This window comes from Paralichthys olivaceus, chromosome 10 (assembly GCF_024713975.1).
Source record: "Paralichthys olivaceus isolate ysfri-2021 chromosome 10, ASM2471397v2, whole genome shotgun sequence".
Classification (NCBI taxonomy): Eukaryota; Metazoa; Chordata; class Actinopteri; order Pleuronectiformes; family Paralichthyidae; genus Paralichthys; species Paralichthys olivaceus.
In genome coordinates this window covers 26213923-26241023 of record NC_091102.1, presented here as the reverse complement: position 1 = coordinate 26241023, position 27101 = coordinate 26213923, and the positions used below count along the sequence as shown (strand labels likewise).

General features: G+C 39.3%; 1 protein-coding gene across 1 annotated transcript in view; it reads right to left on the bottom strand.

Annotated features, from left to right (window-relative positions):
* Positions 1–27101, bottom strand: part of LOC109640595 (NT-3 growth factor receptor-like) — an 87238-nt gene that overhangs the window by 20571 nt on the left and 39566 nt on the right. The window contains exons 5-12 of the mRNA XM_069533191.1: positions 24714–24868; positions 22186–22328; positions 21013–21154; positions 16761–16873; positions 12554–12737; positions 10971–10994; positions 8421–8467; positions 7132–7234 (exon numbers count right to left, since the gene is read on the bottom strand). Coding sequence (XP_069389292.1) covers positions 7132–7234; positions 8421–8467; positions 10971–10994; positions 12554–12737; positions 16761–16873; positions 21013–21154; positions 22186–22328; positions 24714–24868 — 911 coding nt within the window. The remainder of the gene's footprint in view (positions 1–7131; positions 7235–8420; positions 8468–10970; positions 10995–12553; positions 12738–16760; positions 16874–21012; positions 21155–22185; positions 22329–24713; positions 24869–27101) is intronic.

The window sequence follows — 27101 nt, the reverse complement described above, 5'->3', positions numbered from 1 at the left end:
AGATGACCATCACGACGAGAGTCTTACTGGCTCAGAGCCAGAGGCTGGCAGTACTACCTCCAGTTCACGTCTACCTCTAGCTTCTCCTTTCACCAAAGCAGGGAAGAGTAAAATGACCCAGGCCAGGATAGACGAATGTCACAGAGCAGTGACTAAGTTTGTGGTAAAAGGCTTGCACCCATTTTCCACAGTAGATGCCCCTGAATTTCAGTAGGTGAATGTGTTAAATTGTATGCTAAGTCAGAGAATGTCAAAGTTGCATGTTTTCCTCTAAGTTAACCAGATGTTTCACTCAGTCATTCATTCCCATTATATATTTTCTAGGGAGATGACAAAGATTCTCAACCCTAAGTATAAAGCCCCAAACAGAGACAGTTTAACTAACCACTTGATCCCTGCTTGGTATGCTGTTGAAAAAGGAAATCTGATCTCTGAGCTGAAACATGTGTCAATGGCAGCCATCACTGCTGATGGATGGACAAGTTTTAGTCAAGATCATTACCTCACAGTAACGCTGCATTATGTCAGGAATGGCCAGGCTCAAGAAAAAGTCCTCAAAACCAAAGCAGTGTACCAAACACAGACAGGGACAGCTGTAGCAGAGGAGATTGATAAGATCTTGGAGGAGTATGGTGTTTGTGTCAGAGAGAAGGTTGTGGCAGCCACGGTGGATAATGCGGCAAACATGGATGTAGCTGTGAAAAAGTTACAAATTGTCAAGTTTCCATGTTTTGCACATACGCTGAACCTTGGAGCTCAGAAGCTGTACAACTGCTCTGCAATTTCCAACTGGGCAGCAAGAATTCGGTCTGTGATTGTATGGATGAAGAGGTCCCACATGGCAAAAGTGGCCCTTAAGGAGAATCAAGACTTGCTCATTAAGATAAATACTTTCTTTATATTGCAGGCAACATAGAAATGTGTACATGTAAATTATTATATCATGATCAAATTAAAAGCATAATATTACAGAAGCATTTAAGTTGTGTATGTTACCCCTCAGAGCTGCCCAAGCACATGCTCCTCCTGGATGTAAAGACCATCTATATTTGATGATGGAGAGATTCTGCGAGCAGTTTCCTGCCATCCAGGCAGCAGCCATAGACCCACGGATAAGAAAGCCCATGAAGAAGGAAAGGTGAGAAAAATTGAAAAATAATGATAGTGGCTTATTTTAAACTTGGATTCAGGTTTTGTCTTTGTTTGTTTATGCAACATATATCTTTTGCATTTTTGTTTTGTTTATATTGCAGACTGGCCAAAATGGGCAATGAGGACCTAAGAAAAGCAGAGGAGTTTTTGTAGAGAGATTTTGCCCATCCTACAAAAGCTACAGCAACACTACACCGTGCAGGAAGATGACTCTGCCTTCACAAGGAGCATCAAGGAGAACATTTGGAAAGATCTTTCCACACACTACCAGGTATAATTGATGATCATAAATAAAATGACAGTTATAATAAATACTTAAGGATAGTCACTCATGACTCATGATGTCACATTTTCCTCCTTTTTGAAATTTAAGAAAGCTGATATCCAGAGATTCCTGGAGGAGGCCACCATTTTAGACCCCAGATTGAAATCCAAAGTGGATAAGGATGAAGTCTGGGACAGGATCAGGGAAGCAGCAATGGCAGCAAACACAGAGGCAGCAGCAGATGAAGTATTTGAATTTGACAATGTTTTTGATTGTAGCACATTTCCATTGTGAGAGAGAGACTTTTCATCCATGGCTATGTGGTACTTAGATTTATTTATGTTTATTTGTCACTTTCTTCTCAAGCTCCCGGAGCAAGGAGAGACAGAGAGGGAGGGGTATGAAGATGAAGAGGAGGAAGAAGAAGACTATGTAAGTTTAGCTCATCGTCATGATCATTTAGATGTCATGGATTATTGAGTGATTTTTCGCTTTTATGTCCATTTAATTTCAGGCGCCGCTGCCACCAGTAAAGCAGAAAAAGACAGCCCTGGATGAACTCTTTGAAGAGGAGGACAACGAGCTGGAGTCATTCCAACAACGACAACCCCTCCTTTCCCTGGCCTAGAGAGTGGATCAGGAGATCCAGCTGTACAGAAACCTGCCCCCCATCCCCTGCAAGGATAACGCCACCCTATGGTGGTGGAGCAAGAGAGAGTCTCTGCCCCTGATGTCAGGACTGGCTGAAAGCTTTCTGTGTGTGCAGGCGTCCTCCACCCCGTCTCAGAGGGCTTTCTCCACAGCTGGAGACACCATAAGTCCAGAAAGATCGCGTATACTTCCTGAAAAAGCAGATATGCTTATTTTTCTGCAAAAGAATTGTTAATATTTCATAGTTGATGGTTGCAGATTTGCACAATGCACAGTTCCATTGGCTTTTACTTGATTGTATTTGTCACTGGCTGAGGTAGTTTTATTTTTGAGTGCTCAGCTCATTTATCCTTTTAAAAAGGAGAATTTTAATTTCTATTAGAAAAATGTTGGACATCCTTGTGGAATTGCCACAGAATAATTTATGTTGTATTTTGTTAATTTCTACAGAAGAATATTTATTTTATTATTATTAAAATTTTATATTTATTTTTGAAAACAAATTATTTTTTCTGGGGAACCCCTGGCACCCCATCGAGGAGCCCTAGGCTGTGGGCCTCTTAAGACTTCACTGTTGTTGGGTTTGTGAGGTCATGATTATGTTACTTCTTAACTAAACAAAGTTGATGCTAATCGACCTGTTTGTTGTCCTTTTTTTCCAAATGTGAATCGATTAAGGAATCGATAAAGATTTGAATTGTTAAGCAGAATGGAAAATGGAATTGGAATCGTAAAAAATCTTATCAATTCCCATCCCTGATCAAGGTGGCTTTGTTTGAAGGACTGACAAGTGGAGGCAACAGAATGCCGCACAGGCAGAGGCTTACTCAACCTTGGTTTGGTCACCTAGAGGTTTCTGTTGTAAGACCCAAAACACCCAATGACTCCAAGCTACAACACGGATGATGTGTTCAAGTTTGTGCATCAGAAGATATGTCAAGGAATGAGTACGTCTGTGTAGGTCAGTGTGTGCGAGAGGCAGAATCCACAAAACTGATCAAGGGAATGACATCAGAAAACAAGAGGTATAACATGATTTATGTATTCATTTTTGAAAAATGTAAAAATATGTTATAAAGCCACTGACTTGTCTGGCTAATCTTAAAAAGTAAGCAATATATTTGTAAATCATTACAACCTTGAGCAAAGAGCAATGAACTTACTTTTAATTCTAAAGATTATTCAGTCCGACATTTTAATTACAATCAAAAATATAAAAATATCCTTAATGAATAAAACATTTATAAAATAAACCACACACAACCAAAACAATGAATTAAATTGACTCTCTGGCTCTGTTAACAAAAATTGCTCCTGAATAAATATTACCAGCTCAGTAAACAAGATGGAATGGTTTTATTTACATGAGCTTTTAGGTTTGTATTGTATTAGGTTAGTATTCCAGCATTTTCTATAGGATTGTGTTTGTGTGAATGTGTCTGCTGTTCGCTCTTCGCAAACTGACAATCACATTTATTTAGTTATTAATCGCTGGTGTTGGATCGTGGATCTTGTATTGAGTGTGGCAGGTAAACTGACTGGCACAAAATGTTCAAAACACAAAGTAAACTTCAGTACTGTTCAGGTCATTGTGCAAGTGTAACGTGAGGGCACATCAGCAGGAGTGTGGAGGGAGGACACTCATACAGGAGACTTTGATACTTACAAACCCACTACTGCTTCTGCTCTGATCCTGAAAAAGCGGTGCCAATAATTCATCATTGGCAGTCTGCTGTAGAAACCCTGTATTCACACTTATCGTTCTTGTCTCTGTGTGTGAGTGAGTTGGTTGTGTGGATGTAAACTCCACCTTGCACCCTGACTCAGAGGAGAGGAGAGTCAAACAGATCAGCTAAATGTTAGGTGCACCAGTGGGACCAAGGAAACTTTTAGTTGCTCTTCAGGGATTCTTTTTGTATTCATGAATTGAATTGCCGGCCAGACGTTCTCCAACCCTGATATTATCCAATGCCGTGGTGACACCAGTCCCAAAGAAAAAAAACACATTATCCCCACAAAAAAACCTCTCAGTCCTTTCTTGTTGTCCCCGTTTGCACTTGAGCTATTTTCACTCCATCTGCCTATGCTACTTGTTTGCTACCCAGTGTGTTGCTCGATCACTGTGATGTTAAATTATAAAGACTGGCAGAATGTCAACTCATCTTACACTCTCCTCTCTCACAGTCTAGCTGTCTGATTTGGAGATTGGTTTGCTGCTCAGGGCTTAAGTGGTGGGGGTTAATAGGGGAGGACAGAGGCTGACAGCAAAGCAGTGGCATGTAGACGAGAGTAAACAACATGCAAGAAATATTATACTGCCTAGGTGGTTCTGGCCATCACAGCTTCATGACTGCATGCATCCCTCACTGACGGCTCTGGAGACAGTGCTGAGTTTGCAAAATGCAAAGAATTCGGTGGTGAGTTGGTGTGAGGACTCAAACACTTCACCCACCCCTCCATCAGCATAGTGGTGAATAGATAATGAGTAAATTTTCATTTTTCGATGAACTATCCCTTTAACACCACAAACTCTCTTGACATCATCTGTATCTTCTGTGTGTCACTGCTTTTTCATTTTTGCATCTGTTGTGTGTCATCAACCCCCCCACGGGGCGATTCCCTGCTGGATTCACTCATTGAATTCTCCTGAATTTCTATAGACTTTATACTAGGAGGCCAGGTGGACAAAGTGCACCATTTTTTGTCACACATTAACCTCTTCTGAAGAAAATATGGGGGATCTGCGAAGTTCAGAATGCATGTCTAAAAGCAGCTTAGGAGACACTGAGGGGTAGACAAAGTGGCCGAATTTGACATTCCTAGAATGAAAGGCATACTGACCTGCCCGTGAGTCCTGTTTTGACAATGTTGCAGCATAATGTTTTTTTAACCAATTTTTGATTCTCAAAAAAACCCCTAAATATATGGTTTACTGTACTTCTATGTCAGGTCGGTGGTAGGAGCTGTAATGACAAAATTAATTATCATCCGCAACAGTAAATCATTGTCAATTTATGTTTTTTAAATTGATTGCTGTAATAGAAAAAAACAGAGCAATGGTGTTGATGGATTTCAACTCCTAAAAAGACCTCCTTGCACAAACCAAGCAGGTTCTTACATATATTTATACAAATATGTTACAGTCTGGAGGCCAGTTCTGTACATCTATGTCAGTGTAATTATTTTCTATTGGTATTGCCAAGTGCTGTTTAGTTGTGTGATCTTAGCCAAAAATAACTTGTTTGCTTAACTCAAGTACCTTTGAAAAGCTTCACAGCAATTTAACAATGGTGAAGCCTAACCCGAGCTTGGCCTCCTACACCTGAAACAACCTCATCAGCAGCTCATAAATAAATGTTATGGTACACTGTCAGATCTTGTATAAATCCAAAGCATTCAGTAACCTATACCACAAGTTCTACTTCTTTTAGCTGTTGAGTCTATGCACATATATACCAGTAGAGCATGATGTGTCATGCACTTTCACTTATGCTCCAGAGGAAAGACTCAGTAAAAGCTCAAAGAGAAAGAGAGATGGAAAGGGAGACCGACACTAGCAGCCAGACAGATAGATATCTTGTAGTCCTCTCTGGACTGTTGGATATAAAAGCAGATTATGTAGGATTAAGATAACAATATTCTTTCTGAGGAGAAAACACACATCATTTCCCTTTCCAGCAGAGGAACAGAGTGTATGAAGAGGAGGATTTATTGAGACTTAATGAAATCATCAGTCTTATTCTTGGCTCCATCTTATTTCAAATGCTGTGCGTGTGTGTGTGTGAGTGTGTTACCTCTTTGGGGCATGGTGCACCAAGGTGGTTTGGTTAAAACACACAAAGTTATTATGTAATTGTTTGGTGGAAAAGTGCATCTGAGAGTTGTGTTACTGACAGGAGCATTTCATAGACTACTCAACCAATGTGTGACAGTACTGCAGAATTAAATAGATTGCTCCTATAGTCGAGAGCATACGTTTCTGCAAATGAAACAGACCTCCCTATGCCCAAAGAAAAACCAATATAAATAACATTTAAATACTGCACCATTATCTTTAGATCAGATTATTGTTACTTGCTGGACGGCTTTGCATGGGGTGTGAAATAGGGCCCACTCTTGGAACCATATCCAACCAATTTACATAAAATAATAACATTTATCAAGCTTAAAGTTGTTGTCAAATCTGAGTAACTTGAACCCGACACATTAACTGTATAATACTGGACAATAGTCGGTAGTGACTAAAGAAATCAAATGTAAACCATGGATAAAATATATGATCTGGCACAAACATATTGATAACTGGAGGAAAATCCATGAGGTCAAATTAACTTAAAACACGATTTGGAGAATAGCTTCTAGTGGTGTGAGATATGAATCAGTATCTGTCTTCTCTCCTCCTCCCCCTGCTGCTGGAGATGGGGGTCTGGATTGTCTCAGAAGATACGTTTTTATGGGTTTAAACAAATTTATGACAAACCAACATAATTACTAATACACACAAAGCTTTTAGTATCTTAGCTACTTTGTTGTGTTGTAAATCATGTCTCCTTCACACTGCATTGTTTGAACATGTGGTTTGATTAAGTTCTTAATTGGCCTTTTACTTCTCTCTGCTTAGATGGGTCTTGTGCACCTGTTTTCTGTGCGGGCCACAGAAAACCTCAAAAGACCTAGTTAACTGGTTGCTATAGTTGTATAATATGTCGTTGATTTACTGAGTGATTGGTTTGTTGGCTGTCTTACTTTCTGTAGCCATCATTTCATATTAATGCCCTGTGGTGTCTTGTATAGTCTTGCTGTAATCTTAATTTACACACTGCGCTACCAAATAACCTTTCTGCATACATCTACTTTTAGGGGCAAATGCAAGTGAGATAATTGCACTGTAGAGTCCAGTATAAAGATATTGGTGAACAGTTTCAGTCTTTGCTTCCACTAGTACTGGTATTATCATGAACAGCACCATACCACACCTTTAAGATTCATTCATGTCATACACTTTGAGCCTGAATCTTCAGAAAGACTGTGCAAAGGGATTAAGTGGTATATTGGCTTCTTACCTTTCAATCCAAACTTGGAGTGTCGTCCATACTTGTTGATGAGGAGGAGGAGAACCACCAGCATCACACAGACAAACCCTGCCAGGCCTACTGCTACTGAGACCTAGAATCACGCAAATCATCACTTAAACATTTTCTGTTTATATATAACAGAATGTTTGAGACAAAAATCTTGTTAAGTAAAGAAAATATGTTATTTTTGTGAAGCAATAACCTTAACAGGGCTTGTGGTGATGCTGCAAATGTATGTAAAATAGCTGTAAGTTGATTTGTTTGTCATGTAAAATCCCATTTGATTAGGCAAAATTAATGAGCAACATAAAAACTGTATTTAAGAGCTACTGCCGATCAGCAGATATGATCAGTCATGTTGGTGTAAAATAGAATTTGTTTATTTATACATTTATTTTGGTATGGTACTCTCTATGAATTTGTTTTAGTTAATTGCTGCAGCTTAGCTGCTGATGAAGATGCACTCTGCTAGTGAATTTCTTTGTAGTACTGGTGTTTCCCAGTTTACAGGAATTTGTTTAGGTGCATCAGTGACTAAATTTATGTTGTTATTTGTGTTTTTTTTCACCTCTAGTGCAATTCAGTCATAATTTTGGTAAGCATAAGTATTTTTGGTGTTGAAGTCCAAGTTGAGTTGTAAAGTCAGCAAATGTATGATTGAGTCTGACTCAAGTCCAAATCAAGCAGAAAAAATCAAAGCCTGATAACAAAACCATGAATGCCAAAAATAGCATAATTTCTTCTTTACAACCTCTGTTTCAACATTAATATGTTCTCAGTTAATTATAAGAAATACATAAAATGTATAAAGTTTGTGGTGGAAAACTATTTTGTAGTTGAAAAGTAACTTTTATAGACACGTCTGAGCCTTTTACGACCTGAACTTTCTTTGACCTGAAGCTGTTGAATGTTCATTTTTCTTTGAGAACACAGCCTCGGGGAGGCCCTCAACAACGAGCACCTTCTTAATATTATCTGATGCTTTTCATAAAGAGAAAAGGTAACAATGCAATTAGGCAGCATGTTTGGACCTAATTAAAGTTAGTCTTGATTACCAACACAATCATCAAGTCAGGCCTGGTTTATTTAAAATATATAAAAATAAATAGAATTTTAAACTGTAATAAAATATTGTGAACTCAAATGCATTCAGATATTTTAAGTTGTTCAGTCCTTTCTCTAATAGTGGGCTTTTGATTATAGCTATGTTTCTCCACCTGGGTGACTAGGAAAATGGAAGAAAACAGGCTATACATTTCTTTAATATTGTCACTCACCCCAAAAGTATCCTTATCAGGCTTATGTGTCTCTGCAGTAGGGGTCACTGGTAGAAAAACACAAGTAGATAAAGACGGTATGAATTAATGAATCAACGAATCAGTCAATCAATCAATGAGTCAATAAATCTATTTCATATGTATAGCCCATCTTCACAAATCACAATTTGCCTCATAAAGCTTAACAATTGGACAAGGTGCAACATCATCTGTCCTTAACCCTCGACAAGAGTGTGGAAAAACTACCCAAACAACTCCCTATAACAAGGAAAAAAATGCAGAAACCTCAGAGTCACATGTGAGGGGTCCCTTAGGGACATAAGTGCAATAGATGTTGTGCATAAATGAGCACATCTAGAAAATTAGAAAGTTAATTAATGTTTAGTTATCATGATCAAGTCTTTAAATTGTTATCTGTTACTACTGAATACTAAATAAATCCTATCAGTATAGGGTGTAATGGAGATTTTTGTTTGTTTGTTTATCTGTTCACTCAAAATGGGTACCACCATGATTTCTGATCTGAAACATGACCTCATTTGCTGGCTGTGTGTTATCACTGTATACCACCTGGAATGTTCTGTACTTCTTTTTTCTTTCTGCCAAGACAACTTCTGATGGTTGACCCCTTTGAAAAGGTTTGAATACAATTCACAAAGACAGCATACTTATTGAATTTTAATAAAGTTTTTATTTTTGTTAAAGGTACAGTGTGTAGAATGGACTGATATCTAGTGTTCAAGTTGCATGTTGCAGCTGAACACCCCTCACCTCAACCTCTCCCTCCAAACATGAAAAAGAACCTGTGGTAGCCTTTAATTGTCATAAAAACTCAAAAGGTGTTTAGTTTGTCCAGTCTGGACTAATGTAAAAAACATGGCGGCCTCCGTAGAGAGGGTCCCCTCAATGTAAATATAAAGTATTTTAATATAAAGGGCCTTTTCTTGGGTAAAGAAAACTACAATTTATATGGAATATGTAATGAGCAGTGGAGAGATAGTCTTGATACGATAGAGAACGCTTGGTTATGGTAACCTTGGTTCTCTGATTGAAGAGCCTGTCTCTCCAACTCATAGGCTGCTCGGAGACATGTCAATCAAACATGGCTGGGCAAGCTGTGTGTCTTAAAGAAATACCCATGCACCAAACAGCAAGGGGATCATTCCCCATACATATGGAATATGTAATGGAGTGGAGAGATGGTCTCTTCAATCAGAGAACAACATAACCAAGCGATATATCTTAATGTGGTTATAAGCTGACTTTGTAATTCTGTTAACAGGGCTGTTAAAGTTAAGGTTTGAGTCTCATGCATCTAGTGTGGTCCAGGTGACAGGTGCCAATAGTTTTGATCATTTAAAAAAAACCTGAAAGTTCAAGTTTTGATTTTGAACTTACTTTCATATATATTTTGATGTTTGGGGTCTTACAGTTTTCAGTTGCAGATTTTATATTTTCAGATTGAAATTTTTTTTAAAGTTCCAATAATTTTTTGGGGTTTTAAATCTTTTTTTTCCATTTCTGACCTTTTTCACAGTCAGATCCGTTTTTTTCAGTTTCACATTTATACCCTTAATCTGGCGTAGGTGTGTGTGGCATCAACTGAGAGGGGCGTGTCATCTTGAGTGGCAGCATCACAGAGAAGGCTGCTGAGGACCTTCAGAAAACGTAGGTACCACGTGAACTTTGATTTAACACTTTCTATGCACCATATTCATATGATTGGCAGTGAAAAAACTGACGTCAGTGACAAAGTTCTGTTTACTACACTTTCATATTTGACATTTCGCACTTCCACATAGCACTGTGAACGCAGCATAGTATCCACTTGAGATGGTGTCAGATCCACCCAAATTTGGATTTGGCTCCATAATAGGGTGCATAGTTTATTTTGCTTCGGATGGTTCCACTGAATGAAATGACCTGGAAGCATTTCAGCTGCTTCCCATAATAATAGCTGTTTGAATTGAAATTAAAGTTCCCAATATCCTCCTCTAACTAAACAACCTAAAAGTAGCATTAAAATATAATTAAACAAAAAAGTACAAGTTATTTTAAAAATGTAAACTGCAGTGTTCTTTTCAGCATTGAGATTAGAATAGTTTGTCCTATTCATGTTATGAATTCATACTCATACATATTATCCCCTATCTGCAGAGGGCTGTGGAGACTAAATACCAGGCACATCTTCCAGTATGCAAGACTACAATATAGAAGCTCTATAATAACCAAGAACCATCTGTTTGACATAGTCCACAAAACTTTAGATTTTCTGTTTGACAGAGACAGTGCATACTGCATATCACACCTGAAGGTCGGCCCATATGTTTTGGAAACTGCAACATAATTTGAGTCATGGATTATAATGTATTATTGTCTGGCATCTGAATTTCCTGCTACTAAATATTCTGACACTGAATAATGCCTTAAACAACAGGCAGGTACAATCTATATATAATGTAGAGAATGGCATGTTAAAGTGTTAACTCCTTGACAATCCTGAGAATAAAAATAAACATTCCACTGAAAAATATGAGACAAAACACTTACCATAATCATAGTCTGTGTCTATACCTGGGGAAAAAAGAGTTGCAGAGATACAGAAAAGATAGTGTAAGACATACTTTAAACTGCGTTCTCTGAACCTGAATTTGGAATCTTGTTCAACTGTATGCATCATGATCCTTTTTCCTCTGACCTTGTTTAAACTTTTAAACTTTACCATAACTTTGTGTCTGTGGTTTGCTTTTCTGCCAGACATAACTTACTGTTTGTTGTACCCATTCATGCTGTGATGTCACTTCTATTTGATCAGTCATGACCAACGGCACTACCTGCACAATTATTAGTTGTAAGAATCTGAAAATTGAATTTAGTCTGAGGCTTAAGCTGAGCCAAATGTAATTCTAGAGCCAGCACAAAAGTGACTATGATAATGGATGCACACACGATTATGGTAAGTTCAAGCAGTTGAACAGAGCTTCATTGCAAACAGTCAAATGTGTGTTTCATGGAGAAAGCTGGTTACTTCTAACTGGGTGAAAATTAGGTGGTGAGGAGACACATGAAAACATTTTTGTCCTCGTCAGTGGAATGCTTCATGGCCAAACGTTCCAACAGAATTAGAAAAGAAAGATTCTACTGGGGTTCCTCTTCTTCTCAGTTTGGTTTATTGGTGGGGGCAACCAACGGCAAGGTGCGTTAGCATCATCTTCTGCTCAGATGGCAACCTCCTGTGTTGGAGCGTGAATCAGAGTTATCTAGGACATAATCAATTATTTTGTCCAATCATGTCTCTTTCAGATGAAGGAGCATATTCCCTATTTGAATGGTAAACACTATTTCCAAGCTCAGTTCTATTGCATATGATATATATATATATATATATATATGAGATAGATTCAGATTACTGTCTGTGTTCGTGCAAAGTAAGCAGTTTTAAAGTGACCGTGACAAACATTGTAAGTAAACAGGAATGATATTGGATGAAAGGAATTATTCTTACACTGTTTTACGTTTGTTAAAAAGTCTTATGGCTGTTGGGATGAAGGACCTTCGAGACCGCTCTGACTTGCACTGTGGGTGCCGTATGTCCTATCCTCAGCCTAGGCAAAATGATCTCCTCCTTGGTGCTCCTTCTTGCTGTCCTCACTGTGCTAACTTCCTGCTGTACTGCATAAAAGTGTCTCCCTGTATGAGCTACATCCCAGCTACGCTGACATTCTTCAATAATGTTTCCTTTGATTATTGTTTTTGTAGGTGATTTACTTCTAATGGAGTTTTTCTTCTTCTTCTTTGTTCAGTTTATTGGCGGGTGGCAACCGCAAGGCACATTACAGCCATCTACTTTTACAGTCACATAAACCCTCATAAATATCAAACACCACTTTGCAGAACCCCAGGAGTCACCAAAGGCAATGTTTCAGTTTTTTAATCAAATGACAAAAAGTTGAAAAACCAACAAAGAAGTTGGTCCCCACCCGCCAATAAGCCAAACAAAGAAGAAAAAGAATGATAGAACTGTGATAATTCAAGGACTGACACGTTTTTTTTATCGTTTAATTTTAAGTAATCACGATTGATATAATGATAGTCTGTTGCCGTGGTTGTAAGATACCAGTGTGCAAACTTACCGTCAAAGGGCTTGTCAAGGAAATGCCCATACACAGTAAAGGTGGCTACCCCCAGGTAATTGCTGGCTTCCAAAGTGTAGTTTCCGTTGTTGTGGTGTGTTGGGTTCTTAAAGGTTAGACAGCCCTCTATATAGTCCTGGTAAATATCCATATCAGGGCGCACATACTCAGTGTGGGAAATTTCCTGAGGGGGAGTTACAGGAGAGCAACAAATGAAAAGTGACATCATGACATGAAACTCTGAGTAAGTAGGATGGTAAGTGTGATCACATTCAATTAAATTAAATTAAATTTCCATTACACCAAATCATAATATACATTATCTCAAGACACTTTAGATATGAAGGTCAAGAGCTTAAAATCATATAGAAACAGTTCCCAAAATGAACAAGTGCTTTGGCATCTGTGAAGAGAAAAAGCTCACTCATATCGATATACATCATCAAACTTTTAGATCTGTAAGTCAAACTTTTTTATTGAAAGATTTACAGTCTCATCCCTTCCTCTAGGAAATTGACTGAATTTTTAAAGTAGATGTTTATAAAGTAGATTTGGATTGTTTACTTTTACAAATTTATACTACACTTATACTTCATATTACATGTACACATATGTACATATGTATGTCATTAAAGTAAAAGTTATTTAGCTTCCTGAAAAACTCTTGTATAATGGCTTGTCATATGTCTAACAAACAGATGAACAACACTGAAAACAACAAAGCTCATCAGCCAAATAGAATACAACAGAATATCATTTCTTTATCATGTCGAGACTATCTTTCGATTCCTTTACATATTCCATATGTACAGGGAATGGGAGTGTTCATGGCTCTATCAGGTCGCCCTGCCCTCCCCTATCCCCTGGCCTACAATAGCCCATATTATTCCCTTCCCTCCCTCTCTAGTATTGGATGAAGAGGAGGTCGAAGAGAGGGACATAGACGGAGGGACCCGTCCTCCTTCAAGATTAATGAATCAACCTGTGGCCAGCAAATTGTGGATAGCACATTTAGAGGAGAATCAGGTTGGTGTTTTGAAGAGGTCATTGACAGGACAGCCAGTGCTCTGTCTATTGCTTTACAGTTGACAAGTGGTTAGCAGCTCATCTGAATATGGATGACAGAGAGCTGGTTTTCTGTGGGCAGCCCCCCAAGTGGACTAGCCCACCCTCTGCCCTGGACAAAAACGCCAGCAAGGGAAAGGAGGAGGACCAGGTCTTTAAAGGGCCCACTCCCCATCGTTTCAATAGAGCCAAATCCTGGCCTGGCAGCCTCCCCTGTTAGCAGCCTGGTCAGCTCTAGGGGTGTACCCATGGGTGATATATTTACATATTCTGGCCTGTCAAGAGGGGTTCTAAACACAGGAGAGTGGAGACTCTGTTTTCAAGAGGTCAAGAAGCATCTGGGTTACGTCAGTTAGGCAAAAGTCGACTTGTTTGCTTTCAGAGTCAGTACATTATTTACGCTTCTCCTTGAAGGACAAGGGGGTGCCCATAGTTAACTTAGTCCAGCAGGTACTGGCCCTTTGCTGCATGCATTCTTAGATCCACCTCTGGGATGAGATTCTTTGGTACACCCACGCACCACCTCCTTGGTGCTGCTCAACTGGAATGGCTTAGAAGTGCACTTCTGTTAACTTCTGCCAAGACGATAAGAAAGCTCTTACTCTTGTATACACTTTTATGTAAAGTGATTGTTGCAGGTCTCAGGTCAATGGGTGGGTCGAGGATAGTCCTCTGCCCCATGCCAGTATTCTTGTCTAAGGTTCTGGCTGGGTGCCTCCTGTCCCAGTAAATTGAACTGTAGTCAGTCTCCTTGTCTGAAGAGGAGAGGGTGTTAGAGCACTATCAGTCTATGCTGTGCTCTGCATTCTGCACACAGGACCTCAAGAAGATCAATCACTTCTTCATTTGCTTCACTTTCAGAAAACTGGATAGGCCCCTATGGTAGTCTATATATTCTGATTGGGTTGTGGACACACAGCGAGAATATACTGTATGTATACATGTATGCATGAGCACAATCAACCTGTGGTGTAATTCATGTTCCTTGTGGCGGGTGCTTATTGCTGTTCTGTATGTGCGGCAGGCACACGGTCATCTCAGTTTACATTTTATGATTCCACCATCTACATGTTTAAACTAGCCCCTCCTTTGGTGAGTTGGTGCTGGGTGAGACTCGTTAATAGACAGCCTAACCATGCATATCTTTCATGTTTGATGTAGTCTCCCTTAGTCAGCTCAAGCTGCTCACAAGCTGTGTAACGACTGAGAATTCAGCACCAGAAACTATGACACAAAGTGTCATAGCAGATTCTAATCTCAATAGGAGCACTACAACTAGTTAGCACCGAGCTGCTAACCCTGCAACAACATCCAACTCATTCCATCTTGGAATCCAGCACAGCAACGACTACATTATTCAACATTGGTGTTACAACATCCTCCAACCAGGCTTGTGCACAAGGAATTGCTAGCTGAGAAAGAGGCACACTGAAGAATCTGGAAACATAACAGGGCTAAGCAAGACTAAGCACATGACTTTGGTCAATGTGATGTATTATAAGTTTGAATTATATTGTTGTGATAATTTGGTGCTCAGATTATTAGGGCCCGGCTCCAACAGTGCGAAGGCCCTATTGAAATTGGTCAGATTATTATTATTTGTCCGCACACTTAATTGATTTTTTCATGGCCTTAACATGCTTAAAACTCATGAAACTGTACAGAAAATTAAACAGTGGTAAAAATGTACCTATTCCGGAGTATTTTGAAATGGGTGTGGCAAATGGCTCAACGCCACCTTAAACAAAGCCCCTGACTTTGCTTTCACCGATTTTCAAGAAATGCGGTACACACGTGTATCATGACCAGACAAAAGCCTCAGGGAGCATTATGAAAAATATAACAGGAAGTCAGCCATTTTGGATTTAGTGGCCATTTTAGACATGTTGTATTTTGACGAGCTCCTCCTAGAGCTTTCATCAAATCAACTTCATATTCAGTGAGTGTCATCTTAACAAGAAGGAGATTAAAATTACCGAAAATTTTTAGTTTTCGTCACACAGTGTTACCTTGGCATCAAATTTTGATGAATACGAGGTTGTTGTATTTCGGACAAACATAGCCCAGTCTACTCCAAACTGGACACGTATGATAAGAGTTCCAGCCTGATGCCACCTACATAGAAATCATTACTTAAAATCACTGCTACCCCTGGTGGAAACAGGAAATGTCTTGTTTTTTGCACGTCTTACACTTTGATTAATTGCTCCTTGGCCATTGGCCACAACCATGTCAAACTTTGTCAGAAGGGCCTCAAGACATTGATGATGTAGGCATATGGAAACTGTGAGTTTTTCGTCGAACACCATGTTAGAGGCGTGGCATCACATTTTAACGAGTCGCTGTGACACATGAAATTGATGTAACTTCAGTATGCATTGTTCAATCTCCCTGAAATTACATTTGCGTAACAACCCCCCCCTCACAGGAAGTCGGCCATTTTGAGTTAAGTGGCCATTTTTTACCATTTACACATTGTATTTGAAAGAACTCCTCCTAGAGCTTTCATCAGATCAACTTTAGATTCAGTGAGTGTCATCTCAACAACATGGAGATTAAAACTACCTTGATTGTTTTAGTGTGCGTCACACGGTCTGACCATGGTGTGGCGTCAAAGTTTCATGACTTGCCAAAAAAGAGGGATTTATTATAACTCCACAAAGCATTGTCCAATCAGCAACACAATTCAGTCACATGATCAGAGTTCCAGCCTTAACAGCTCCATATGTCAATATTGAATCAGGGTAATAGAAACACCTACAGACTCATTGTGAAACAGGATGTTTTTTTTTAACTCCACTGTGAAATTTGGTCAAGCTTCATCACAGCACCAAATGCAGCCGTTTTGCGCAGTCCCTGTCCACCCTCCCCTGTGGCAGTATCATGTCCCGAGTTGAAAGTTGATGTAAGTTATGTGCTCTACCACAGACTGAGGGTCTGTCTTTGCATGGGACCTCAACCACATGGTCTACTGTCCCATGCTGGCTTTTTGTCATCACAGTGGCCACAGAAGCCATTATTTTGTTATGATTTAGCACTGCACAAATAAAATGTATTAAATAAACATGTGTAAAAATATATATGAATCTGAATATGCAATAGCCTCTACTGATTTGTGTGTGAGTGTGTGAATCAAACACACCTTTTCTTTGTAGAACCATCGTAAGGTTGGGTGGGGTGAACCCCGAACCGTGAATTCTATGCAAGTATCATGGCGCCGTTCTGGCTCTTTCAGCTTCACAATGGAGGGAGGAACTGAAAAACAAGACAAAAAAACAAACGAAAGAAAACAAGACATGTGAAGACAGTAAATTATTTTATTGTCGTACACTATCACATGAACATGCACTACAGTTAAACTTGAATTATCTTCCATTATACTTGAAGCACTGTTGCTGTACAAGAGAGCCAGAGATACAATACAGATATATCAAGGAGATAGACTTTAATTATCATTTTAATATGCTGGTCTCATCACAATCTGTTGCAATCGATTTTCATGTGTTCCAGTTCTTGTGTTTCTCTGTTTACTAACAACTGTCTACAAACACAATTTAATGTGTGCTGGAACAGTGTGATTTTCTTACCATAGTTGACTAAATGAAATTCAATACAGCACCAAAGAGAGAGAGAGAGCGAGAGATAGAAATTGATAGCGAGAGATGGGGAGGGGTGGTCATTTGTATTAGTCATTCCATCAAACACACACACACACACACACACAGCATTGTAAGGCAGGTAAAGCTTGAGATTGAGCAGGAAAAATGGTTGCCTTCCACAGGGTTCTGGGATTGTCTGAGCCATCTTCTTTGGAACATCAGTTCTGTTTTGCAAATGTACACAGAACCCGTGCACCAAGTACTTATACTGTACATTATCAGAGAGCATAGTGAACAAGCCAATTCTTAACAGAGCTCCAGTGTATTAACTTTGATTGTGCTTATTTACTGAAAATAAATTGTTCCCTACACCCCCAATTATACAATTAGAAGCTCTGACCACTCTCTCTTTACAGTCCCATTTGTTAAAAAAGAAGTGAGCAAAAAAGCTTGTATGTTTCAGGCTCCCTCAGATTGGAATCAGTGCCCTTTTAACATCTGTTTGCTTTCATCTTTCAGCGTATTTAAAAATGTTTTGCTTTCTTATCTCAAATCCGACTGTCAGTAATAAAATTCACCATGTCACTATTATTTCTTTTTACAGATTGATCCATTTTTCTTCCATTTAATTCATCTCTCATTTAGTTTGAGGTTGTAAACTGTAGTTCCTGTGTTGTTGTCCTGTGTCTGTTCCATTATCGTTGTGTCGTCTTGGATTGCTTTGTTTGTTTTATGATTGTTTTGTGTAGGACCCTCTCAAAAATGAGTTAGTGCAACTCAAGGGGTTCATCCCAGTTGAATAATACATTTCACTCCCCAGAGTTAAATTATTAAGACTCAAAGAATGACTGAGAGAGATATTCCTCTAATCAAACCTAGCTGGAGTTATTCTTGGAAAAGTAGCAAAGTGTTGGTGATGAGGGACTATGTGAGAAAACTCTGGTGGAGTCCCAAAACAGGGCCCATAACGAAGTGCCCATCAGCTGTCCAACCTATCCTCTTAGTGTCTATTGTCTCTTGAGAGCATCATGCTGCAGTTCTGCCAGCAAAGATTCTATAAATTGAAATATGTTTTGATGACACCTCCTCTCACCAGGCAGTCAGGCTGCTGACTCTTCTCCACACACAAAAGCAGAAATCTGCTCATTCCTCTTCATGGCAAATTACTGCAAACACATGGCTACAGTGAAATGGACTCTGTCCTCAGTGCTGCTTCTTTGAACTCTGCCCCTGAACCTATTTAATACATGACTAGGTCATTAAAAAAGAAGGGGGAGAAACGAGAGGGGAGGGGGGTAATATAAGAGTCATATTTAAGCTCTGTCGGACTGGTTGTTATAAAAATAACAATAGTGATACAACAGATGTAATGATTAGTATTTATGATAGCGGCACAAGTTAATAATAACAATACTAATATTAATAATAATAATAATTACACTCCAAACATTTGTGCTGGTTTAGCGATGAGACCCTCAGACACACAAAATAGAGTTCCATGCTTTTCTCATATGCTACCTCAGCCCAACAAGTGGAGTTGTATGTACTTAATTATGCCTGCAATTAAGCATGTCATCTACACTGATTCAAGACAGGCTTTAGTGTCTTTGGTTTATGACTTCCTCAGGCAAACCGATCCAACATGCAGTTATTCCATATATCTGTTTGTTAGAACTTACCGTTCTAAAATGTGCAGCACACCCCGGTAATACTGATTCCATCTCTCAAAGTAACTCAGCTTGCTGCTAAACTAGCTGCACTGAACACTATTTTCTGAGTGTTCTATGTGTTGACCCAAGTGGCTCATACTTTGATACATGTAAGAAAAGATAAGAAGAAATCACATGATCCAAAACCAATGGTAGTCTCCAGGCATTGCTGGTTTAGCCAAATCGTTGGTAGGCAGATGCAAGGTGTGCCTATGAAAAAAAGGGTCAATGAATTAGTAACATATGACCGTCTACTGCCTCAATCAGGACCTTTTGTAAATACACTTTGTACATATACTTTCAAGTATCTCCTCAACGTTGTTAATATGATCTCAAAATGGGGTGAAATTAAGAGAAAAAAACAAGAAGAAAGGATGCAGCAACTGTCTGTCTCTTAAAAGAAGTAATTCCCTGATTTGACATCCAAATGGAATAACCAGTGATAAGGGGAACCCCTTTCATCAAATCACCCAGCACAAGCATTAATTGGTGCCATTAGCACTTTATTCCATCAGATTTACACCTACCCAAACAGCTTGTTTGAGCCTGTATAACGTCTTGATGGGGAAACCTATGTCCACAGGCGCAAGACCACCTCTAACATCTCAGAGGGCTATTCATGTCTTCGATGCCCTTGAGCAAGGCACCGAACTGTCTCCCTGGGTGCCTTCATGGTGCCCACTGCTCCATGTGGTCACTGTGTGTATTGTGTTCTGTGTGTTCCATGTTCACCTGGATGGGTTAAATGCAGAGGTCAAATTTCCCCATGTTGCATGTAGTGCTGTGTGTGCATGATTAAAAAGGAATCTTAAGTATCTTAAGTATATACTTGATGTGGTGATTTTGATTATAGTTATTTTGTCAATGATTAATAAGTCTAAATTGAAAGTTAACATTTTTCATTAGACTGATTCAATGAATTTGCTATCTTTTCCCTTTCCTTGAATTCAACTTCAATCAAAGTTATTATTCAATTTTAGTATTTCAATATTAATACATTTTCATGAATATATTGTGAATGTATTGATACCCAGGGTCCAATACAGTAGCGTTTATAATATTGAGCTACTAAACTCAGGCTAATTATTGGATATTGGATTTCGATAGCTCATGGTCACTAGGAAATATATCAGCATTGCAGCAAAAGACCTTTTCTTAGCATGGAATAAACAATTAACATCTGGCCATGCGTGTTCAATTTAACGACAATCGTATTGTTAGGGGCGGGTGTGTTATCTAGGTTGTCCAGCTATGAGAGATGACTCATGTAGAAACATAGAGAAATGTTGGCTTTTCACCACCAGAGTTTCCTGACAGCCAAGACCACACTCGTTCCAAGTCGTTTGAACCATTGTAAAGGCAGCTGTCTCAGCCAGTGGTGCCAACAGAGTGTGTGAGACAGCCAGGTCTGAATCAGCTGTGTGTGAGGACATGGAGTGGCAGGAGAGGATGGAGGACATCTCTATATAAAAGATGATGTGGTGGTTTAGTTTCAGTATAGATTTGATTATGACTTTTCCAGTGGGTTCCAGATTCCCGTTCACAAATGGTCGCTCCTGGCATTTTTCCAGAGGCTAACTTTTTCAAATATATACAACTGTCATGAGATAGAGATATCCCAAACAGTTGACTCGTAAGCACGTAAGCATTGGCCCTGGAAGGTCCAAGAAGGTTTGAAACACTGGTGTCATTATGAGCTATGTTTTACAAATTTGGTAATATATTTGTTATTAAAACTATGAAAGAACATACATACAATTTAGTTTTTTATTTAAAAAACCCATAAAGTTTGCAGTATCTCTTTAATGACCATCAACTGTGGATTTAAATACTGAAACTTTTTCTTTATGATGATCTGAAGTTGCATTGCTGTTTTGGCCTTTTTAATCACTACATGAATATAAACAGACACACACACACACACACACACACACACACACACACACACACACACGTGGCTGTAATGATGATGGGTGGCCTGTTTTTCACTATGAAAAGTGGGTTACAATTAAATGGAGCATTTAAGAACCAGCCAACGTTAATGCTGAATGTGAATGTGTGTGTTTGTATGTGTCTGTGTACTTACAATGAACTGTTAGTTGGACAGAAGCATTGGTCATGCCCACTATGTTGGTGGCAGTGCAAGTTAGCAGGAAGTTGTTGTCGTCTCTGCTTACATTGAACAAAGTTATGTTGATGGAATGAATGGTGTTGTCGAAGACTTTAGCCTGGAGGGAGAATTGGAAAGAATAATAAAATTAATGATAGTAAATATAAATATACTATGAAAATTTCATCCATTAAGTGGTGTGAGCAAATATGACTTAACTTGGAACAGGCTGATTCACTAAGCAAAAGGAAGTAGTGTACATGTTTAGCTACTCATCATACTTATTTAGATATGGTAACAATGTCAAGCTGTACTTTGCTGCATTACCACAGCTCATTTAAAAACAGCTTTTATTGGGTAGCCCCCCTAATCTAGCCTTGTGCTCAAATTAAAAAAAAAGAACAAAAACCTTTTTCAAGCAAGTGCCCATTCATGGCCATAGGATTTGTTTGTGCAATAAAATAATGTCTTTATGCTGATTTAAATCCCCTTAAATATGGGATAAAAGAAGTTAAGCGGTAATCTTGGCTTGCAATTAGCCTAAAACTCTAGTACATTTTACTTCTTTCGAAAAGTTTTTTTAGTTCATTTGGCAATCATGCTTTGGAATCTCATTCAACCTCTGGCTTGATTTCCAGATATGTCACATTGTAGCTTTAAGGTAAAATGTTTGGCATTAGACATTTTTTATGACCTTGGCACTCCACACTCCATGATTTAATCATGGAGACCATAGACTATGGTGGTGTGTGAACACTGTGCATTCAATGTAAGCATATAGGTTCCAGGGTTAGAGCTTTAATCACTACTGCTCAGATTCTGCCTCAAAAGAGGGCAGTGTCCATTTCCAGGATATTTCGATAGTGGGGAAGAGGTAGTGAGGAAGTAGAAACACCTCTTACATCTTCATATGCAGTCTATGGTCGAGACTAGCACTGAAAAGTCAAGAGAGTTTAATAAAAAAATAAAACTACTACCACTTCCACTCGGAGGGAAATTCCGCTGCTGTGCAATGGTCTATTTCTGATGCAAATCATGTCAATGATTGATATCAACAGATACACATCAAATATTTATGAGGCAACAAAGCTGTTGTTCCTTTGTGTGTGTGTGTGCGTGGGGATGCCCAAGTGTGTATGTGCTCCCTACCCCTTGTGCATTGATGGAGTGTAAGCCGTTGACAGGCCAGTCCACCTCCGGTAATGGGGATCCAGAGCCATTGCAGATTGCAGTTACATGATCACCCTCGATAACTGTGAGGTTGCTGTGGCTGACGCTGATATCTGGCAAATCTGAGAGAGAAGGAACATGACAGAAAATTTTACTCCACCATGAGATAGAACAGTCGCATCAGTGGGGTCCAACATGTCGGTAAGCAAGCCTCACAATCTTTGTACATCTCAGCACATATAAAATGAGTAGCATTGGGTGGGCACATACAGATCAATAAAAAATGTTCACAACAAACTGGGCAAATTATTCATGGCTTTGGCCTGGTCAACAGGAAAGGACCTTACTCAAACTATTCCTCAAATGAGATAAGATAAAGTTTTAGGAGTATATCAGGTTAGGTCAAATAACTTTTGCTTTTTCATTAAATCAATTTGAATAAATTCAAACTGGCACTTTAATTCCAACTGCCCCCTGCAGAGTAAACCAGGAAGACCAACAAGATGACAAGGAAAACAAAAAAGAGGAAGACGCAGAACAATCAGACTTGGACACTGGATTTATAAAACAACAATATGTATGGGAAAGTGGATTAAAGGGAGTGGCAAGATTGGATTCTGAAGCAACTGAAGCAAAAGTGGCAACCAGAACAGCAAAAGTGTGGATTCAGAATATTCTCAGGAGAATATTTTTCCAATGGAATTTGAACTCCTGAAAAAAAACTTACATAGGATTTGTGTCACTTTGCATGCTGACACTGCAAAATACTAAATCAGTCATTGAGAAGACCTGGTAGCTAAAGGGTGAGATAATACTACTCAACATTTATCTAAATGAAGGCAAACATAAAATTAAATAAAAAATTATAATAAAAATCCAGTGTAACCACTTGGTAGGGTAAAGGTGGACATGGTGTGGAGCTGACTCAAGAGGGCACCTCCAGCTGTGCAATAGAAGTAATAAGCAGAGCGGGGTTGAGTAATGACTTTTGTATGCTACATTTTGAGTACTGTTTGCAGCAATGAATATCTTGGTAACTACAAGCTGTGTGTCTGTGTGTGCTTAGAAACCATCTCTTGTTACACCACTGTTACTCATAATCATCTCATCCTAATTGTATTGCATCATTGACGTTCTACTGTTTACTAGCTGCTAGCCCTGACAGGTTTTGTTTCCCTCATTAAAAGTAAAATAACTAATGAACTTGACTAAATATCACTGAAAATGACAACAAAATTAATTCTAAGTATTTTTTTCATTCAATTATTAGTAGTATTTATATGAAAAATAAAATGTTTCTGCTTTCCTCTCCTTATGGTCCTCAACTGTTGACTTTAATGATGTCTGCTGTGGTTTTTAAGGTTATGCATTGAAACTGGACTCTATCTGTTTATTTGAACATAAGTGAATCTAATAAATGTCACAGTATGACACCAAGTGAGTTAAACTTCAGGGATATCAATCTGTCCATTTAGGAAGCACAAGTGATTGTGAATCAACTTCACCTGCTTTGGTGGAAATGAAAGTGACAACAGCTGCAATGGAGGCAAAAGCAAGATACCCAAGAATGGTTTTAAATGTGGTGGCCACAGACATTTGCTGTGTCTCCCACCACAGTCTGAAGAGCATGGAGGAGATACCAGGAGACTGGCAGTTACACGAGGAGAGCTGGACAGGGCTGTAGTAGCAGGACCTTTATCTTCTCCTTTGTGTGAGGAGGAACGGGAGGAGCACTGCCAGAGCTCTACAAAATGACCTCCAGCAGGCTACTGGTGTGTACATCATCCTGTTCTCAACAAATTATGCAATGAACATCAGTAAAGATTTTCTTGAATAATTCGTTTATCAAGATCTGATGTGTGATTTAAGTGTAATCCCTATTTTTTTTAGCAGTGCATCTGATGTAATCAGGTTTTTCTTTAAATCATCTATTACAATATATTTGTTTAACTAACCAAGTTTTAAACCCCCAGGTTGAGTGTAGTAAGTCAGTGTATAGAAGAAAAGTTATTTCATTTTCAAAACTAGATTTTTCTACCCTTTTATGTAATACCAATAATGTTCTTTAATATGTGAATTACAAATCTAAATTGGAAGGAGTCATTTCATTTAAATTGTTTACGTACTTTGTGTCTACCAACTTTTTAAGACTGAAACCCATATACACAATTGTTATTCCTCTGCTGCAGAAAATAGTCAGCCAAAATGCACAATTTCTGTCTCTTTCAGTATGATAAATATACTCTTCAGCAGAAGTGCTGCTAATAGATGCAGTGTGTGAATGGGTGAATTGCAAAACTGTACTATAAAGCAATTTGAGTGGTCATCAAGACTAGAAAAGCTCTATATAAATGCAAACCATTTACAGACAGAGTTAGGCAAAGTATTGAAAAATTGCACACACAATAAGGAACAAGATCTTTAAAGCAAAACATATCAAAGGTCAGATTCCCAATAATCAAGGTCGAAGTGTATGTATTGCATATAGTTTTTAACTTGAAACTTACCACAACTGCTAATGTTCATATCATTCAACATTATCTTCCTGTAGCCATCAGCACAATATAACTGTTGGCTGCTTAGACCCGCCTCTCCTCTCTGTTGCCATAGTTGCAGCCAGCGGATCCCACAGCCGCAGGTGAACACCACGTCCTCTAAATGACTTGAGAGAAAAGAAAAGCATTGACAGTAAAAACAAAATCTCACGAGTGACATGCCCATCCAACCAAACCTTTCACACAAGAATAAGGCATCATGTCAAATCCCTTTGCTAACAAAAGCCATTACAGAAACTCTTGTTAGATTGGATAATAGTGATGAGTTTAGCAGGTCCAGAGGGCTCCCATAACTGTAACAGCATAATGATCAGTAGGGGCAGCGCCCCCCAGTTGATGTGGTTCTCCTGCTATTCCAGCCCAGAATACAGACTTTAGAACTGGGCAGAATGAGAGAAAGATACACACATAAAAATGTATTACAACACATGCACACACACAAATCCTGCAAACAGTAGGAGCTCACAGTGGGGTAAAGTAAGGGCTGATAAATGGTTCTGCGTCGAAGCTACGCCTTAGGTACTCACAAGCATTCATAGTTTTGCATAGGTGTGTTTACATTGCTATGCAATTATAGTTCTGAAACGCTAGTGGGTGTGGGGCGTGTTGCCTCGATGCATTGTTACATTTTTGTTGTGGTGCACGTTAGGGTACGGTGTAGGGTATACTTCTATGCATAGGCTATGCTGGACCTTTGGCATAGATTTGATGTGGAAGCATGAACTGGGCTTTACACTGTGACCCAAGGTGGAATTTGTTGGTGAAAAATGCATTGTATGAATTCTGTGAGAATGAGTCAGTATGCAAATCATTCTGAAATACAAGAAATAATTAGACTTAACCAATTTGTGCAGAATAAAAGCAGCAGCTCAAGAAAATGATTGGTTTAATTGACATTTAATTTAAATTGATAAACTTCTACCCTTATTACAGTCTGGAAGTAGCCAGTTCCTATAGCTTGCTATCGAGTCAAAGTAAACTAAAATCAATTCTGCAATCTGTACAGGACAAAGACAGGGTTGAAATGCCATTTCTCTCTGACAGCAGTCTACAGGGGAAATACTTTTGGAGATGGAGAGGTTTGAGATCAGTTGATGGTGGTTGTGGGGGGCCGGAGGAATGGTACAGTCCTTAGGGGCAAGAGTTTAGCATCCTGACAACCTGGTGGATGAAGCTGTTTTGCAGTCTGTTGGAACCAGCACGGAGGCTCCAGAATCGTTTTGCAGATGGAAGAGGACTGAAAAGTGGGTTGGGTCACTCACAATGCTTGTGGCTCTGCGGACTAGGCAGTTTGTAGATGTCCTGGAGGGAGGGGAGTGAGACTCCTCTCAGCTGCATTCACGATGCTATGAAGGGTCCTGCGGTTGGCAGCTCTCAATTGTTGCTCTCTTCCGTTTACAGAGAAGGTAGTGGCACTGCCTGTTCTTCCAGGTGACGTCTACATAGCAGTGTTGCGTCACCTGCTCTAAAGGCACCGTTCCAGGTCTTCAGCAGTCCGTGAACCTTTCCTGTCAGCCTGTGAAGTGATTGTTTCAGTGACAGTAACAACCTGCATTTGGATAAGCAGGGTGTTGTTGATAAGGAGTCAACAATCCCATAGGAAGAATGCAAAAAGAGGAGGTGCTTCAGGAACTACATGGTGCCAGACCCCCCTGGCCTGTTTGATGGTCATGTCTGGCCCATGTACTTGAAACATAAGAAGAGAGCAACAATTGAGAGCTGCCAACCGCAGGACCCTTCAGTGCATCGTGAATGCAGCTGAGAGTAGTCTCACTCCCCTCCCTCCAGGACATCTACAATCTGCCTAGTCCGCAGAGCCAAAGCATTGTAAGCTGTCACATTCTCTGTGTACTCATGTAGGTCAGTGTGTTGGTTTTGTGTGGCTGCTTGCTTGAAGATGTCCTAGTATGTGGTGTCAAAGCAGTCCTGAAATTCAGAAGTGCCACCTTCTGGCAACACCCATTCTTCTGAACTGTTTTGGTTAATTGCTTCTGCATTCCCTTCAAAAACGCATGTGATTGGTGCATCCTCTGCTGTCAACTCTGGGGCTTGTACAATGAAGCAAGTTCAACATACCCAGGATATCTTTCAGATTTTGATTTTTTGTTTGTTTTGTAGACAGTCTTTGGTACTGTGAGCGTATTGCAGCTACATATCAGGTTGGGTTTTTTTGGCTCCAGCAGCTGACAGAGTTTTATCATTCCCTCTGATAAGAATTATACTCATCAGAAGAGTAGGCCAATGGATTTTGCTGGTCTATGAAGACCTTAGACCTCCTCAGAGACCCTCTGCACACCAAGCTCCATAGGATCCGCTAAGAACAGTGATATAACGTTCCAA